This window comes from Chenopodium album, chromosome 6 (genome assembly GCF_948465745.1).
Source record: "Chenopodium album chromosome 6, dcCheAlbu1.1, whole genome shotgun sequence".
NCBI classification, from domain to species: Eukaryota; Viridiplantae; Streptophyta; class Magnoliopsida; order Caryophyllales; family Amaranthaceae; genus Chenopodium; species Chenopodium album.
Window position 1 is genome coordinate 78246219 of NC_137839.1, and position 16895 is coordinate 78263113.

The 16895-nt window shown below is 37.4% G+C and overlaps 2 protein-coding genes across 2 annotated transcripts; both read right to left on the bottom strand.

Moving 5' to 3' along the window:
- Positions 1-1693: 1693 nt before the first annotated feature.
- On the bottom strand, positions 1694-8338 carry LOC145636483 (cytochrome P450 81Q32-like). Its single transcript, XM_081688057.1, has 3 exons — positions 7640-8338; positions 3114-3208; positions 1694-2850 (listed from the first exon to the last, which is right to left on the bottom strand). The coding sequence occupies exons 1-2, from the start codon at positions 8204-8206 to the stop codon at positions 3155-3157; spliced, it is 621 nt and encodes a 206-aa protein (XP_081544183.1). The 5' UTR covers positions 8207-8338; the 3' UTR covers positions 1694-2850; positions 3114-3154.
- A 920-nt stretch (positions 8339-9258) lies between these two features.
- On the bottom strand, positions 9259-16813 carry LOC145636482 (uncharacterized). Its single transcript, XM_081688056.1, has 10 exons — positions 16589-16813; positions 15873-16294; positions 14601-14845; positions 14340-14424; positions 14032-14217; positions 13774-13944; positions 13499-13693; positions 11987-12158; positions 11271-11442; positions 9259-9807 (listed from the first exon to the last, which is right to left on the bottom strand). The coding sequence occupies exons 2-10, from the start codon at positions 16236-16238 to the stop codon at positions 9708-9710; spliced, it is 1692 nt and encodes a 563-aa protein (XP_081544182.1). The 5' UTR covers positions 16239-16294; positions 16589-16813; the 3' UTR covers positions 9259-9707.
- Positions 16814-16895: the final 82 nt, after the last annotated feature.

The window sequence follows — 16895 nt, forward strand, 5'->3', positions numbered from 1 at the left end:
GTGCCTTTAAGAGTATTTTTTTTTTGTTCATTTAAATTCAAGAGAAAATTCAAGTTTCTTTTAGAGATAAATCTGTAAATATATCTTCTTTTAAGGTGTAATCTTTTTCTTTTATTTTTTATAAAGATTAGGGGGTGGTGTTTAGGATTAGGGGTGTCGGTTTTTGGGTGGGGGGAGGAGAGCGAGGGGGGCCGTTTCCGGTTGGGAAAAAGGGGGAAAAGGGGGATGGGTGGTGTCGGAGTGGGAGTAGGGGTAGCCTACAGCTGGGAGTAGGAAAGGGGAGGGGTGGGCAGCGTGGCTGGGAAAGGGAGGGGGTGGGGGGCAGCCGAGAGTAGGAAAGGGGGGTTCTTCCTTCTTCTCTTTCGGTTTTCACTTCGCTTCTCTTAATCAATTAATTCTATTATTCTTATTAGGGAAATTATCAATGATACCCTCGTCGTTTTGAGTTTTATCAATGATACCCTTCATTAAACTTTCATTACCAGCGGTACCCCTATAATTTTACCTTAATTGCTACAGTAATCACGACGTTAAACAAAAGTTAAGTTTGGTCATTTGACAGGTTTAATGGGGTGGGGAATGTGAAAATACTTAAATGCCCCTATCATTTAATCTCCCTCCAAAAATCCCAAAAGTTTTCCCTCCTTTTATTTCTTTATTTCCATCTTTCCTATATAACCTTCACCCCCTCTTTTTGTTTTCATCCCTTTCTGATTTTTTTATTTCTATTTTAATATCTGAAAAGATTAAAAATTTAGCAAGCTAACATGATCATATGTAAATTGAGCATAATTCAGAGCTAAATCCAACAACACTTGTAAATTGTACACAAAATCAAACAAATTCCACAAAGGTGCATACATTACCTTAAACCTAACAATTTTAACAAAATTCTCAAAATTCACTAGAGAAGTAAGAACTAATCTTTAGAATTGCAAAGAACCGCTAAATCTTCAAGGATCTTGCTTCACTCTAGCGTTAGTTAGGGTTACTCAGAAGAAGAAGAACAGGGGAGCAATTTCAAAGAAGATGAACGATAAAATTTGAAGTATTATGGTGTTGGTTGGGGTTGGGGGGGTATTAATGAGTGGGGGGCATTTTTGTCAATCCAAGTCAGCCCATTAAACCTATCAAATGAACAAACTTAACGTTTGTTTAACGTCATGATTACTGCAGCAATTAAGGTAAAATTATAGGGGTACCGCTGATAATAAAAGTTTGATGAAGGGTATCATTGATAAAAGTCAAAACTACGAGGGTATCATTGATAATTTCCCTTATTATTATCATGGTTTTACAAAAATTATTATTGTGTTAAATTAAATAAAATCAGAAAATTATTCAAGTTTATGAAAAGAATTTTTATAAGGTTCATGTACATAAAATTGGGAGTTTTATATTAATTGTTGTGAGTATCTGATGTTCTTATATTGATTATTAAAGTTATATTTAATTGTAAGGTGTTTTTGACAAGAATGCTCGAGGTTCTTTTGTGTGTGGCTAAACAATGATTCAAGATACCTTTGAAAGTGATTGTTTTGAATAGCATGTTTCATATGCTTTTTATTGATGATTGAATTATGATTTATGAAATAATACATATTATTTTCCTTGAATAATTGCCGAGTTAGGTTTCTTATATTATACATATTTAAAATGAAGTAAATTAAATTACATGCTTTTAAATGCATTCTTAAACAAATCTATAATCAATCATAAAAAATAAAAAAAAAGCACTACTACTAAGAATACAAAGCTTAATCCATACTCCGAACAAAAAAACGTACATCATAAGGTTTTTTTTGTAAAAGAAACATACATGATAGTTTTTGTTATACTTATTTCAAATAAAAAATCATAAAATCTTAATGATATTCAGACGAGTCTTGCACTTAGCTTTTAAAGGGTTAGATTTCCACATAGAGATTCCAACAGTTTCTTGCATATCAACTTGTTGTTCATCAATTCTTTCCCATTCAAAACATTGTATCAACGTCCCTAATGTTAATCCAATTATCCGCATTGCCAAATTCTCCCCTGGACAAGCCCTTCTTCCTGATCCGAAAGGTATATACTCGTATTTGATCTTATCGCCTTTAACATTATTCTCAAACCTTTCAGGCTTGAATTTTCTTGGATCATTCCAAATATTAGGATCATTTTGTATAGCCTATATGTTCAAGGTAAGGAGAGTGCCTCGTGGAACATGGGGGTGCCCCAGGCAATCAGCATGATTGGCAAAATTTGTCAATCAGTTGCTTTTGTGGGCCCCTCTTGCCAGACAAATTGACGGAGATTTATAAGACGTTAACTTTCAGTCTTATTTTTTGTACAATTTCTTTTTTTTTTTTTTGTTTTTTTAACCCATCTTCTCCAAACTTCCATCAGCAGCACCACCATAGCCACCATCTGGTCTACCACCATCACATATACTACCATCGGAACCCCATCACAGTCACCACCATCACATTGACTACCATCTAAAACCCATCACAGCCACCACCATCTCTCCTCCTTCCACCGATCAAACCCACAAAGGCCTTCCACATCCTCATCTTCTTCCCGTCTTCCTCCTCTTGTTCCTCAACAATGGCCGCTTCGCGGCAAAACAAAAAGACACCCTACTAGAAAAGAGTGTAAATTAGGGCCATATCAACCTGTTAGGGGAATTCTTTCAGTCGCAGCAGCATTTTGAACTGCCATAGGCGATGGTGGTGTGGAGGAAGAAGTGGGTTTTTGGGTTCTGGTTTCTGGCGTGGAGGAAGAACTGGGTTTCTGGTTCTGGGTTCTGGCGTGAAGAATGGGAACAGTTAACGACATTGATTATCTAGCGTTATCCCAACGTTTGCCAAGTTATGTGTGCATTGACAAGATTACCCTTACTATTATGACTAAAAAGACAAAATTGACCCCTGATTTGCACAAATTGTAAATCAGGTTCCTCGTGAAACATAATAGCCTCCCACGACACAATCGGACGAGGACTCACGAGGTGGTAGTATTGGAGTAGCAGGGTACATTCGAAGTGTCTCTTTTATGATGCAATGGAGGTAGGGAAGATGAGCCAGGTCGGATTATTCCTCGATCAAACGATGATTATCTCCTATATGGTGATCTATCTCAATTTGTGCCTTGTGTAGAACTTCTTGATTGTTTAATAGCAATGATAATGCCCATTCCATTGCACTAGCTGATACTTCACTTCCCGCTAGTAACAAATCCAAACAAAAATAATGCATGAGAAATAGAAAATATTATTCAGTTTTCATTACAACACATCTATTATAACTGAGCTAAGAATTCAAATATCTTAATTTGGTCATCTATTATAACTGTTAGGGAACCAACTCAATCAAAAGTTTAGGCTGATGATTGAGGCTTAAAAATATGTTTTATACACAATCAATATATTTCTTCTTTAACATTACTGAGTTACATTAAACTGAAGCTATTTCTATTGAGCTGAACTTATTTTTACTTAACTGAAATTATTTTTGCTAACTCCGCCAGTGGGTTTCCCGCTGCCAGTCCCAAGCCTGGATAAAGGAGGAGGGTTACGGTAGGCCAGTGACAGCCAGTATAAAACTTCGTCACATCCCATGACATGAGCCAAACAGATATTTTCGTGGGGGCGTTCCCTACTCAGCGACGCGCTGCACTTCCTAGACCCGGGTGTAGTGATAAGTATGCAAGGGTTGCTAGGTCGTCGCCCAGAAGCGACGCGCCACATTGCCCGAGTGTGGTGTCAAATGAGCAAGGGCGTGCCATTGGGGCGTTCCCTACTGAGCGACGCGCTGCACTTCCCAGACCCGGGTGCAGTGATAAGTATGTAAGGGTTGCTAGGTCGTCGCCCAGAAGCGACGCGCCATATTGCCCAATTGTGGTGTCAAATAATCAAGGGCTTGGAGTTGGGATCAGGAGGGAGCGTGGGAGAAAAGAATTTAGTTTGCGGATTGGTTCTTGGAATGTGGGGTCTCTTACGGGAAAATCAGCAGAATTGGTAGAAGTAATGAAAAGACGACGCGTGAACATCATGTGCCTCCAAGAGACAAGATGGACAGGAGAAGGAGCTCGAGGCTTGGTTTTGGGGTATAAGGTATGGTATGTTGGGCAAGAAACGAGCCACAGAACAAGGAATGGTGGAGCTAGGAACGGAGTTGGTGTGGTTCTCGATGAGAGGTTGGCAAAAGAGGTGATCGAGGTCTATCGGAAGAACGATAGGTTGATAAGGCTGAAGTTGCTATGTGGCAAGGAGATTGTGAATGTTATCAGTGCTTATGCTCCCCAAGTGGGTTTAGATGCAGAAGAGAAACGACAATTTTGGGAGGACCTAGACGAGGTGGTGCAGGGTGTCCACCACTCAGAGAAGTTATATATTGGAGGGGATCTAAATGGGCACGTTGGGGCGAGCCGAGATGGCTATGAGAGTGTCCATGGAGGCTTTGGGTATGGGCAGAGGGACGCCGGTGGTGAAGCTATTATGGATTTTGCCCAATCATATGATTTAATTTTGGCTAATACTTGGTTTAAGAAGAGGGATTCACACTTGATAACTTTTCGGAATGGAGCAAATGCAACTCAAATAGACTTCCTGCTCACAAGGAGCATAGATAGACAAAGTTGCATAAACTGTAAGGTTATCCCAGGGGAGAGTGTGGTCACCCAACACCGGCTATTGGTAATGACTATTCGTCTGAAAGAGAAGGCGAAGAAAAAAGTTAGACAAGAAGAACCAAGGATAAGATGGTGGACCCTAAGGGATGCAAAAGCTAAGGTTTTTACAGAAAAGGTAATTGAAGAAGCGGATTGGGATGGAGAGGTGGATCCGGACATGACTTGGTTACGAATGAAGAACTGTTTCCTAAGAGTGGCCAAAGAGGTCTTAGGGGAAGTAAGGGGAAGAACTTCGGTACAGAGAGATACTTCGTGGTGGAATGAAGAGGTGAAAGCAGTAATTAAGCAAAAAAGGGAATGCTATCAAGCCTTAGGAAAATGTAGGAGTGATGAAACCTTTGCAGCGTATAAGGAGGCTAAGAGTAAGGCAAAGGCAGCTGTTCGCCAAGCAAAAGAAAAGGCATATCAGGAGGTTTATGAAAAGCTTGATTCCAAGGAGGGAGAAAGGATCATTTATAAGATGGCAAAGAGAAGACAAGAGGCAAGGAAGGATATTGGCATGGTGAAGTGTGTCAAAGATAAGAACCAAATGGTCCTAGTGCAAGAGGAGGGCATCAAGGACAGGTGGAAGGGGTACTTCGATGAATTATTTAATGGAAGTAATGGAGTTGTGATAGGAGATACCTCTATGAGTGATGAAGAAATCAACATGGAGTATGTGCGAAGGATTAGGAGAGTAGAGGTGGAGATTGCACTGAGGAAGATGAAACCTAAGAAGGCGGTTGGCCCTGATGGGGTACCGATAGAGGTGTGGAGGTGTTTGGGTAAGATTGGTATTGATTGGTTAACAAACCTTTTCAACAAGATATGGACGGCTACAAGGATCCCACAAGATTGGAGGAAGAGCACCTTGGTCCCGGTTTATAAAAACAAAGGAGACGCTCAAGATTGTTCTAACTATCGAGGAATTAAGCTTATGAGCCATACCATGAAGTTGTGGGAAAGGGTGATTGAACAAAGGTTGAGGGCATGCACAAGCATTTCAGATAACCAATTTGGTTTTATGCCTGGGAGATCTACTATGGAGGCAATCCATTTGATAAGACAAATGATGGAGTTTTATAGGGTAAAGAAGAAAGATCTTCATATGGTCTTTATTGATTTAGAGAAGGCATATGACAAGGTGCCAAGAGAGATACTTTGGTGGGCAATGTTGAAGAAAGGTATCCCACGAAGGTATGTAGACCTAGTTAAGGATATGTATCGGGATGTGTCAACAAATGTGAGGACATGCGGAGGGTTGACAAAAGATTTCCCTATTACAATCGGATTGCATCAAGGGTCTGCATTAAGCCCTTTTCTTTTTGCAACGGTTCTAGATGAATTAACTAGACCAATTCAAGATGAGGTTCCATGGTGTATGCTGTTCGCAGATGATATCGTTTTGGTGGATGAGACTAAGGATGGGGTTAATGTCAAGTTGGAGCAATGGAGGCAAAGGTTGGAATCTAGAGGGTTTAAGCTAAGTCGGAGTAAGACTGAATATTTGGTATGTCGTTTTGGCACTCAGAGGGGGACAAGCAATGAAGTGGTGAGTTTGGATGGAAAGGATTTGACCATGAGTGAATGTTTTAAGTACCTAGGGTCGATCATCCAGAAGAATGGTGACATTGATCAAGACGTGACCCACAGGATTAAGTCAGGGTGGCTTAAATGGAGAGCGGCCACGGGAGTGTTATGCGACCGCAGCATTCCCTTAAAGTTGAAGGGAAAATTCTACAGGACTGCCATAAGACCAGTGTTGCTCTATGGTACAGAATGTTGGGCTTCTAAGAAAGAGCATATTAAAAAGATGGAGGTTACGGAAATGCGCATGTTAAGGTGGATGTGTGGAAACACTTTAAGAGATAGAATCAGAAATGAGGTTATTCGCAAGAAAGTAGGTGTGGCGGGCATTGTAGATAAATTAAGGGAAAATCGTCTGCGTTGGTTTGGACATGTAAGACGGAGACCCGAGGGTGCACCGGTGCGAAGAGTGGAAGAGTGGGACCATGGAGGGATTAAACGAGGAAGAGGGAGACCAAAGATGACTTGGTTGGAAGGAGTGAGGAAGGATATGAAGTGCATGGATTTACGTGAGGATGAAGTTTTGGATCGTAAGGGATGGAGGAGAAAGATTTATGTTGATGACTACACGGAATAATCAAATTTGGTTCATGTTAGCCGACCCCACTTTTGGGATTAAGGCTTTGATTGATTGATTGATTGATTGAAATTATTTTTGCTGAACTAAAATTATGTTTTTTTATAGAATACTCCCTCCGTTTTTAAATACTTGCTCCATTTCTCTTAGACACGCATGCCGATGCTAATCTTTGATCACTAATATCTTTAATTACCAAAAGGTATAAATTCTAACAATTGAAAATTAATAATCTATTCATTGAAATGATTTCAACAAGTACCCACAAGACTATATTTTTTCTTATGTATAAATCACAAACATTAATCTAAGTAGGACAAATAAATAGTGCAAAAAATAGAAATGGAGCAAGTATTTAAAAATGGAGGGAGTATCATTTATTTAAGGTAAAGTAAACAGGGCGTAAGAAGTAATATACCTGGACAAGACCTTTGATTATGTCAATCATTAAAAAATGAAGGATCTGACTTTTGTAGGTTAATCAAAACCTCAATCAAAGTTTTGTTTTTCCCACCACAATTAATAACTACTCAATTAATATATTTCTTCTATAAAGTGTAGTCTGATGATTGAGGTTCAGAAATATGTTAGGGACCAATTTAACTAAAAGTTTAGGCTGGTGATTGAGGTTCGAAAATATGTTTTATTCTCAATTAATATATTTCTTCTATAAAGGTAATGAGTTTTACTGATCTGAAACTATTTTTATTGAACTAAACTTATTTTTACGGAACTAAAATTATCTTTGTTGAACTAAAATTATTTTTTTACAGAATATTATTTATTTAAGGTGAAGTAAACAGGGCGTAAGAACTAATTTACCTGGACAAGACCTTTGATTATGTCATCATTAAAAAATGAAGGATCTGAGTTTTGTAAGTTAATCAAAACCTCAATCAAAGTTTTGTTTTTCCCACCACAATCAATCACTACTCCTTGACATCTTTTTTCATCCACCAAATCTTGTAAAAACTTGTCAAGTTCCAAGAAAAGAGCCTTATACTTTTTCTCCTTACTAATATAATGGATCCCCAAATACTTCAAAAATGGGAAGAAATCCACAACACTTGTTGGTGCACCTATTTCTATCAACTCCTTAACAACCTCTTGAAATCTCTTTGCTTCACTAGACACCTCTGCCTCGCCGTAGATCCTCTTCCCGGCAACCATCCTCATCATGGCATTATTCGTAAGCTCGAAAAGCGCCTTTTTAACCTCCACCACCACCATTTCATCGCCACCCTTTTGACTTATAATTCTCTTGACTAGTGATCTCACTTCATCAGCTCGTATGTTAGCCAGTAAATGAAGGCGATGAGAAGACAAAATCTCGGTCGCAGCAATCTTACGGTGGTTACGCCATAGAGGGCCATACGGGGCCCACGACATGGTGGTGAAGTCATATCCTAGGATCTTGCCTGCCACGAGGCGGGGTCTGTTGGCGAAGCAGATGTCGTTGTGGAGAAGACAGTCCTCCACGGCGGAGGGGGAGGAGACGAGGAGGGCGCGGCGAGAACCGAACTGAAGGGTGATCACTGGACCGAGTTTTTGAGAGAGACTTGAAAAGGTGCGGTGAATGGAGTTGTGGTCTTTGACAAGGTGGAGATGGCCTAAGATGGGTAAAGTAGGGAAAGGGCTTGGTGGGTAGTTTTTCAATTTATGTAACAAAGTTTTAGTCACTATATATGGGACTACTGCAAATATTGCTAAGTAGAGTTATGATCCATTTTGGTTTTTGTATCTTAAAAAAGCCTAGTTTTTTTTTTTTTTTTTTTGAGGAAACCTAGAAACTAGTGTAAGTATGCTGTGTGCATATATATATAGCCGCAAAAGAAAAAAAAAAAAAATCTCATGACTATAGCCAGTTGGGAGTCCACTAAGGAGAAAAAATAGTACTCCGTAAAATAAATAAAGCAAGTAATAAAATAAAGGCACAATAGAAAAGTAGAATGTAGTAAATGTAAATATCTCTAATTGCGTATTCTAGTAAAATTATGAAATTTTGATATTTAGAAAATAGACATTTATAAATTTAACAAAATTCCACATGACTATGTATTTATCCAACACTAAATCACAAAACAAAATCAAAGTGAGTTATGTGAATATTACATAAAGTCAAAACGTGTCGACTTTTAGAAAATGAAGCTACTATTTTATTGTATGTCTTTTTCACCCATGATCTATTCATCTATTGCACTCTGTTTTTTTTTTTTTTTTTTTTTTTTCTTTTTTCTCTCTTTTGTTTTGTCTTTTTTAGTTTTCAAAACATAGTTAAAATATAATACTATCTCCATTGATTTTTAATTGTAACAAAAAAATATTATTTGTGAGACATAAAAAAAAAAATCTTTCATTGCATTTAAAATTTTATAGAGGGACAAATAATAAAAATGGACACCCATAAACATGAACGATGTAAAAGAGCTTTAAAATCTCGATTCACGCACTTCTTTTTTTCTTCATCATTGCACTCCTTTTTTATTAGAAGGTGCACGGGCCAAAAGCTTTAATTCTGAATATAGGATTCTAGGATGAGCAAGAGCAACACAAAATCAACTCTTCCTATGAAAGCTCATACAGTTGTATGAAGATTAAAAAAAAAAAAACCTACATACAAAATCGTTTGAGAGCCTACATACAACTTCTTTCCTTGTAAAATGTTGCAGCTACCATTTTCCAATTTCTGAAAGTATATTTCGTAGATACGGAACTAGTTGATGGGAAGTATATCATCATACTCTGTACAACCAGAATAAACACCAAATTTGATGGCAACATTTCCAAGTTTGACCGATGATGACTCTGTTGTTAAGCATGAGAACTAAATCACTAATGGTGACATTTTAAACTGAGCCAGACAGGAAAAAGAAAAACAAAAACCAGGCTTTCAATGTTGCTGCTGTAGCTCATACACCTGAATGTATGCCTCTGAAAGAGCAACCATCTGAGGTAGTGTTTCTGATACATGCAAGTCCTGCACCTCATACCTGGGGTATTCACATATCCAAAAAAGGCACTGAAGTGAGCCAGAAAGCATGAGACTATACAGAAAGCACGAGACTATTTTAAACTGCACAATTGATGAAAGGAAAATAAAAAATACAACAAAATACTATGGAGTAAACAAGAAACAAGGTAGAAAGGTCGAATACTGGAGGATTAACATACTCCATCGAACTAGACTCTCAGTCCCTTTTACAGGTTAAATAGTGCAAACAATAAGAGACGGAGGGAGTATAAGTTAGGGTCCAACAAGTAAAGAAAACACACCCTAAATAGAACACCTTCAAAAAAAAAATTGAGTGCATAATTTTTATTTGGACACTGCTTGCCCCCACCCACCCACCCACTCCAAAGCAAACACGATTTGGAAGGTTGATGCTTGGACTTTGCTAATATCAGTGTCTATATCATCACTTCATTTGGAGTACAAGTTAGGGTCCTACGAGTAAAGAAAACACAACCTAAATAGAAAATCTTTAAAATATATTTGAGTGCAAAATTTTTATTTGGACAATAATTGCCTCCCAACACCCCCCCCCCCCCCCTCCCTCCTAAATAGAACATCTTCAAAAAAAATTGAGTGCATAATTTTTATTTGGACACTGCTTGCCCCCACCCACTCAAAAGCAAACACGATTTGGAAGGTTGATGCTTGGACTTTGCTAATATCAGTGTCTATATCATCACTTCATTTGGAGTATAAGTTAGGGTCCAACGAGTAAAGAAAACACAACCTAAATAGAAAATCTTTAAAATATATTTGAGTGCAGAATTTTTATTTGGACAATAATTGCCCCCCCCCCCACAACCCGCCCAAAAGCAAACACGATTTGGAAGGTTGTCTATAACATTACTTCATTTCCTTGTCAAAGGGGAAAAAATATTCACTATTGGAAGATAAACAAATAAAAAAAGACACAATCTTTGAAGTAATTTGGCGGCCAAAGAAAAAAGCAAACACGTTTTTTGTGAGGTTGGGTTTAGGGTTATACTTATACATACTCAACCAATAAAGTTATTAATAATATAATCCGTATATACTAAACATCAACAATAACACGTGTCATCTCCTGGTGTATCCTCAAATTATTTATTTTTGGTTGAATAAAATTCTATTAAAAAACAGATCTTATGTACAAAATAATTCTCTAACCTTATACAATATAATTACTTAAAATAAAAAAGATTTGACATATCTTTAACACTAATATCTGTCTAACAGACTCTTTGGTTATATTTTATGTTTCATTTCATTAAATACGCAACATATAAACTTGTTTCAAGAAGATAATGGTGAATTCTTAAACCTATGCCTTGTGAGAGATTAAGACAATGTGTTAATTATGTCCAATACAATGCCACTTAACAACTATAAACTTGTCCTAATATAGCAAAAGCATGTATAAGTAAAGACTAAAGAGGCACCACGCTAATTCATATAAATTACCATTGTTCCTCTGACTTCCTTTGAACAAAGACTCTGTATGACCCTTCACTGGGCTTGCCATCATGAACAATATTTGCAATTAAATCGTATTTTGAACGCAATTTCTCATCATCATTTGGTGTGGGCAGAGGGATATAATCCTTCAGCTCGAGGTTCTTCACAGGAAAATTAACTGCAAAGAAACATTTGTGCAGTAAGATTAGGGTAATGACTACTGACTTAGTGAGTCATATACATATCACACTGCAAATGGGCACGGGCATCAAAAACCTTATTAACATGCTGATGTAGGCTCTGTACTCAATTATTTTTACACTCATTATGTCTAATAAGTTCAATTAAGATAAGGGCTAATAAAGTAAAACCCAGGTAAAGAAATCAGTCCCGTAATCTGATCACTATAAATCCATAGTAGATTTCTAGTAGCTAAATATGGTCAACATACCATTCAGATAAATAAAATAAAAAAATAAAAAAGCAAGTGCACTTTGCCAAGCAGACTGACCAAGAGACAGAATAAAGTAAATTTGTTTTTAATCAACCAACATAAAGCAGAAGCATAAGGTTAACAAAATACTGCTTCAGTTGAACACAAGGTAAGTTGAAGCAGCACAAAATGGACAATGAAGAAATTACCAAAACCCACCTTGTAATGACAACTAGTCCTATCATGCACTGATGCACACAAAAATTATGACACGAAGCACGATACTTACCAAGGGTGGGATTCTTCTCAACAAAAAAGTTGTTTTTCGTAAATCGCCGCATGTGCATAATGATGTAAGGTGGCAATTTGGTTACACGATATCTCATCCTAGCTATTTGAGGACGCACAACTTCTGTTATGGTCTCACCATCAAACTTCTTCAATATGTTGAAAAGTGGAACCTAAGAAGAGCATGTATAAGCCAAGTCCATCAAATTACCAAGAAAATAAAGAAGATTAAAAAAAAAAAATTAACATCGATGGTGAAGCCAGAAGACATGCATGCTGGATGCTGAACTAGAAAACAAGCAACCCCCCCCCCCCCCAAAACAAAAAATAAAAATAAAAATGAAACACGCGCTCAAAATCTTTGTACAGATTTTTCAATGTTACATTTTTTAAAAATCAAGATATAAATATTGACGAGTACATTCAGATTATCTGTAAATTGTGATCTGTGCTTAAATACAATTCAGTAATGAGGATATAGCCAGCTTCACAGGAAAGCATAGCTGCTTCAACTGCTACCAAAACCTTAATTCTCTATAACCAGAAACCATATTCAAATGCTAAGAGGTGTGACTATTGCAGAGACATCTAACCAGAAAATTCTCTCCCAGAAACCTCAGGGCCTCAGGGGGGTGTTTGGCATTGTTGTAGGTTTGTTGTTTTCCATTTTTTTTCCTCTATAATAGAAAATGAAGCCAAAAGTGGAAAAGAGAAAAAAATTTACAAGTGGTTTAAGGGAATGTGTTTTGTTTCACAATTTCACTAAACACATTTCTTCATCTCTATCATCTGTAATCTTGACTCCTCTGCGTCCTCTCCTTTTCTCTCTAATCTGTATTATGATTCTTCTCTATCTGCCTCTCGTTATCGTCTCTTGGCATTGGTAGAGGACTAAAGGTGACTCACCGGCAAAACTGCCAAAGGGCTAAAAGCCCTTCGAATTCAACCAAGACTCCAGATTTTGTCACCAGCAAGCAAAAGGATTAACAGAAAAGGAAAAGTCATTGGAAAACAAATGTATTCTTCATTGCCTTACATCAAATGTTTTCTCTCTTTTGTAGCTGCTGCGATAACAGATTAACAGCCCCAGAAGAATCAAAGGACACAATCTAAGGAATACATAAGAAAATTGGCAGAGACTAGTAACATTTTATACAGGCAAGTAATGGCATTGATGCAACATCGTACCTCCATAATGAGGTTCCTTTTTCAGCTAACAGCAAGAAATGATGTATGGCTACTTAAACACTTTTAAGGAAAGCAATGTCCTTATGATATGAATGGTTTCTACACAACAATGCGAAACAATTGAAACTACAGGTCCTAACATACTATGTTCAGAGGCAGGCAAATATTTGAAATTATACTCATTGCAACATGCAGATACCATTCACTCCCAGTTTCCCAAAACCTAAATACAGCTGCAGTACCTTAAGTGTGAATAAAATGATAAACTCAGAGTACAAAAACACTCAGCAATCTGAAAATGAAAGAGCAACCAAATATCAAGTACCTGAGGGATAATATTTTTCTCCATAACATCTTTAAAAAGAGGCGGAGGCGGCAAATCAAGGCTAAGCATTAGAAATGGCATTTTGGAAGTTTCTCTGACAACATTAGGGTTTTCAGATCCACCATTTTGATCGTCGCCACCTTCTCTTCTCTCAGTACCTTTACTCTGCATTTCTTTCACAACTTCCAGTTCTCCCTGCAGTGCTAATCAATTTCAATGAGACACAAATACTTACATGTAACGATACCAAATATTTACATAGATGGAGACATTACCTGGAAGCACTGATGGATGATACTTGTGTTTTTCTTTGAGCTTTTTTTGAGATCTTTGTGGAGGGTATTAAGGAGCCAAGTCACGAAATCAAGTGGGTCAGATTGTGCACCTATTCGAAACTTTTTGTTACTTGCTTTCATCACAGCTTGCAAAAATTCATGGGGACTCACCTGTAATGATTAAATCAAATTTAACACTATATAGACTGGTGAAATATTTAAATTTGCAACTGAAGTCAAACATAACCTTGTTTATACCTGTCCCTTGAAATTTCTTGCATGCCAGATTTTACGAGTAAGCTCCCCAAAACGATGAACCAGGGGAGATCTAGAGTGCTGGTAGTTCTCTGGAATCAGGAAGAAGTTCCTCAAGGGCGTAACACGCATAAGCGCTTGAATTGTAACATTAACAAAATCGGTTTCCTTGATGTTATTGAGTCCTACCTGAAAACAGAATAATTTCAAATGGTCATCCAATCTGCTGTAAAGCAGCACGACGAATTATAATATTTCCACTTAGATGAAGAACAAGGCAAAGGTTTTTTTAGTAAGTCACGGAAGCGTACCAATCCAGGCAGGTAATCAGAGCCATCAAGAGCTCTTGCCCACAGCTTGCTTCTATCTAGCTGTTCAACTTGTTCCCTGGCAAACCTGAATACCAGAAAGATCAGCCAAAAAGTTGTTATCTTCTTTACATCACACCTTTGAGGTAAGCTTAACTCTAAAAATTAAAGACATGAAACCATAACAGGTAGCAGCATAAAGGTTTAAGCATACAGCATATATTGATGTAAATATATGCATAGAAGGAAAAAATGGAAACAAACCTGGGGTTTAGAACATGACGGATGTCGTCTAAAGATGGATCATTAATCTCATATCCATCAGGTAGGCAAAAAACCTTCTCAGTCTTCAAATTTATGAAGATATGATGTCCTGCCTCCAGGCTATGAGTATATGCATGAGACTTGGGGCCTCTTCCTTGGTAATACTTACCACACACCAGACATGCATATACATTCAAGTTCGTTAACGAGATTGAGCAAAATTTTTCGAAATCAAAATCTAAAGCCTGCAAGGAAGCAATGCACTAAATCAGAATCCCATATAATAATGATTAACCGAAAAGTACTTTAAATTAAAATATCAAAAATTAATTTCCGATTTTCTTTAGTGTTAAAATAGGTTTACAGACTACATATCTATAAATGATCACAATAACTCAACACAAACTGTTTGACGAACAGATGTTTTTACATCATCCAGTGAACAACCCCAACAGATGAAGGTATAAAACTATAACTAAGTTCTTTAAAAGGTTCGCACCAAAGGGCTAGCTCCCTCTTCCACTATCAATAATTCAGCAGCACAAATTCCAGCATTTAAAACCATTCTACTCCGTCTGTCAATGATTATCACATCGTTTGAACTCCTCATGATTAAAAAATATGACACAATATCAATAAAAGATCCTTTATAATAGTTGGCCATTCTCACACTCTGAACATCTTTGTACTTACGAAAGGTTAAGTAAGTGAATCCAATAGTAAGTTTCGGAAAAACTTTTGACCGACATCCCAAATTAGTAAACGTGAGTAATGTAAATCTGGGGAATTCTTATAGATGGAGAGTACATGTTTATATATTACACAGCCATCCTAACATCAAAATTCTACACAAATTTTGACCCATTTTAAAGCACACTTGTTGGAGAAGTTTACACAACACTAGAGATTTAACAAAGAAGAACACCCAGTGTCTCCCAAGACCAACCTGATATCTATCCCATTACCAAGGGTGGATCTCCAAATCAAACCCTCCCTACCCAAACTTATGTATGCTCATCATTATCCTACGGAAGCATCTAAATCCAAAAAGAGGCCATATTTCCAAATTCGCTCCGCCTTCTAATTCAGCATGCAATTACAATTTTACAAGTAATCAATTCCCAATACCTCAATCAAGAATCATTCTAACCACATTATAACTCCTTACTACAGATTCCAATAAACAGCAACAGTATCAAATACAAAAAGCTTCAAAAATATATCAAACAAACAATGAACAAAAACTTGTATCAAATTCAAGTAATAGAGTACCTGTCTGTTAACAGTATCAAGGTAAGGGCAATCCCTCCTGACCTCAACGGCCCGATTGCGCTTGGCTTGATGAAAACCTAAATCCTCCTCATCTTCCTCATCCTCAACATCATCAGCAACAACCCCATTCACACCACCATTAACCCCTGCTTCCTCTTTGCCATTCCCCTCACCGGCACGCCTCCGAATCGCATCCCTCCTCCTCTCCTCTTCTTCCTCATCATCATCATCGTATGAAGCTAATGGAAGAAGTGGGTTCTCAAAAGCATGAGTTTTCGGCGACCCCACATCTTCTTCTTCTTCTTCCATCTTCTGCCTCTTTACCTCACTATCCTTCACCTCTTCTCTTTCTCTCTTACTTCCCATTGTTAATTCTCAATACTGGGTTCTCAAATCAACGATAATTTGGGCAATCTTCAAACCTAAATGTGCAATTTATACACCCGAAATTAGCTTCTTATAACCCTAATTTTCCACATTAGAAGAATACAAAGTAAAAATATTGAATAAACCCAGAAAATTTCAGCTAAAGATAAACAAATTATCAAATTAAAGTTCCAGAAAGAAAAGCGTTTAACAGTTAATCAACAGGATCTTTATATAAAAATACAAAAATTATTGGAAATTACAGAAAATACTTCAAAATTTCAAATGAGGGCAAAATTAAAAATTATACTGTAATAATTTTACTAGAGCTTCGAAATTCTGGAAAATACCTTTGAAATTGAGAGGAAGTTTTCGATTGAACTTTGATTTGGATTCCAATACACGAAGAATTTAGACTGACCGAATAAAACTTGAAGGTCACCCAAATACGAAGTAGAAGATAATAGCCCAAAAATAATGAAATTTGGATTGCTAATTATAGTTATCCAATCTCCTTTAACCCAAATTATGTTTTTGGCTATGGTCCAATCCATAGGGTCATAACCCAAGGGTTTATAGTGCTCTTAAGCCTCGAAAAGACGGTCCATAGACCATAGTCCATAAAAGATTAATCGGGAAAGGCGGTCAATCGTGAAA

Excerpts from the sequence above, each read along its gene's own strand:
- LOC145636483 (XM_081688057.1), bottom strand. The coding sequence starts at position 8,206 with ATGTCGTGGGCCCCGTATGGCCCTCTATGGCGTAACCACCGTAAGATT. Across the intron at positions 3,209-7,639 it reads TAATCAAAGGTCTTGTCCAG|CGGGAAGTGAAGTATCAGCT; the intron begins GTAAATTAGTTC and ends ATTTGTTACTAG.
- LOC145636482 (XM_081688056.1), bottom strand. The coding sequence starts at position 16,238 with ATGGGAAGTAAGAGAGAAAGAGAAGAGGTGAAGGATAGTGAGGTAAAG. Across the intron at positions 13,945-14,031 it reads CAAGAAATTTCAAGGGACAG|GTGAGTCCCCATGAATTTTT; the intron begins GTATAAACAAGG and ends TAATCATTACAG. Across the intron at positions 11,443-11,986 it reads TGAGAAGAATCCCACCCTTG|TTAATTTTCCTGTGAAGAAC; the intron begins GTAAGTATCGTG and ends GTTTCTTTGCAG.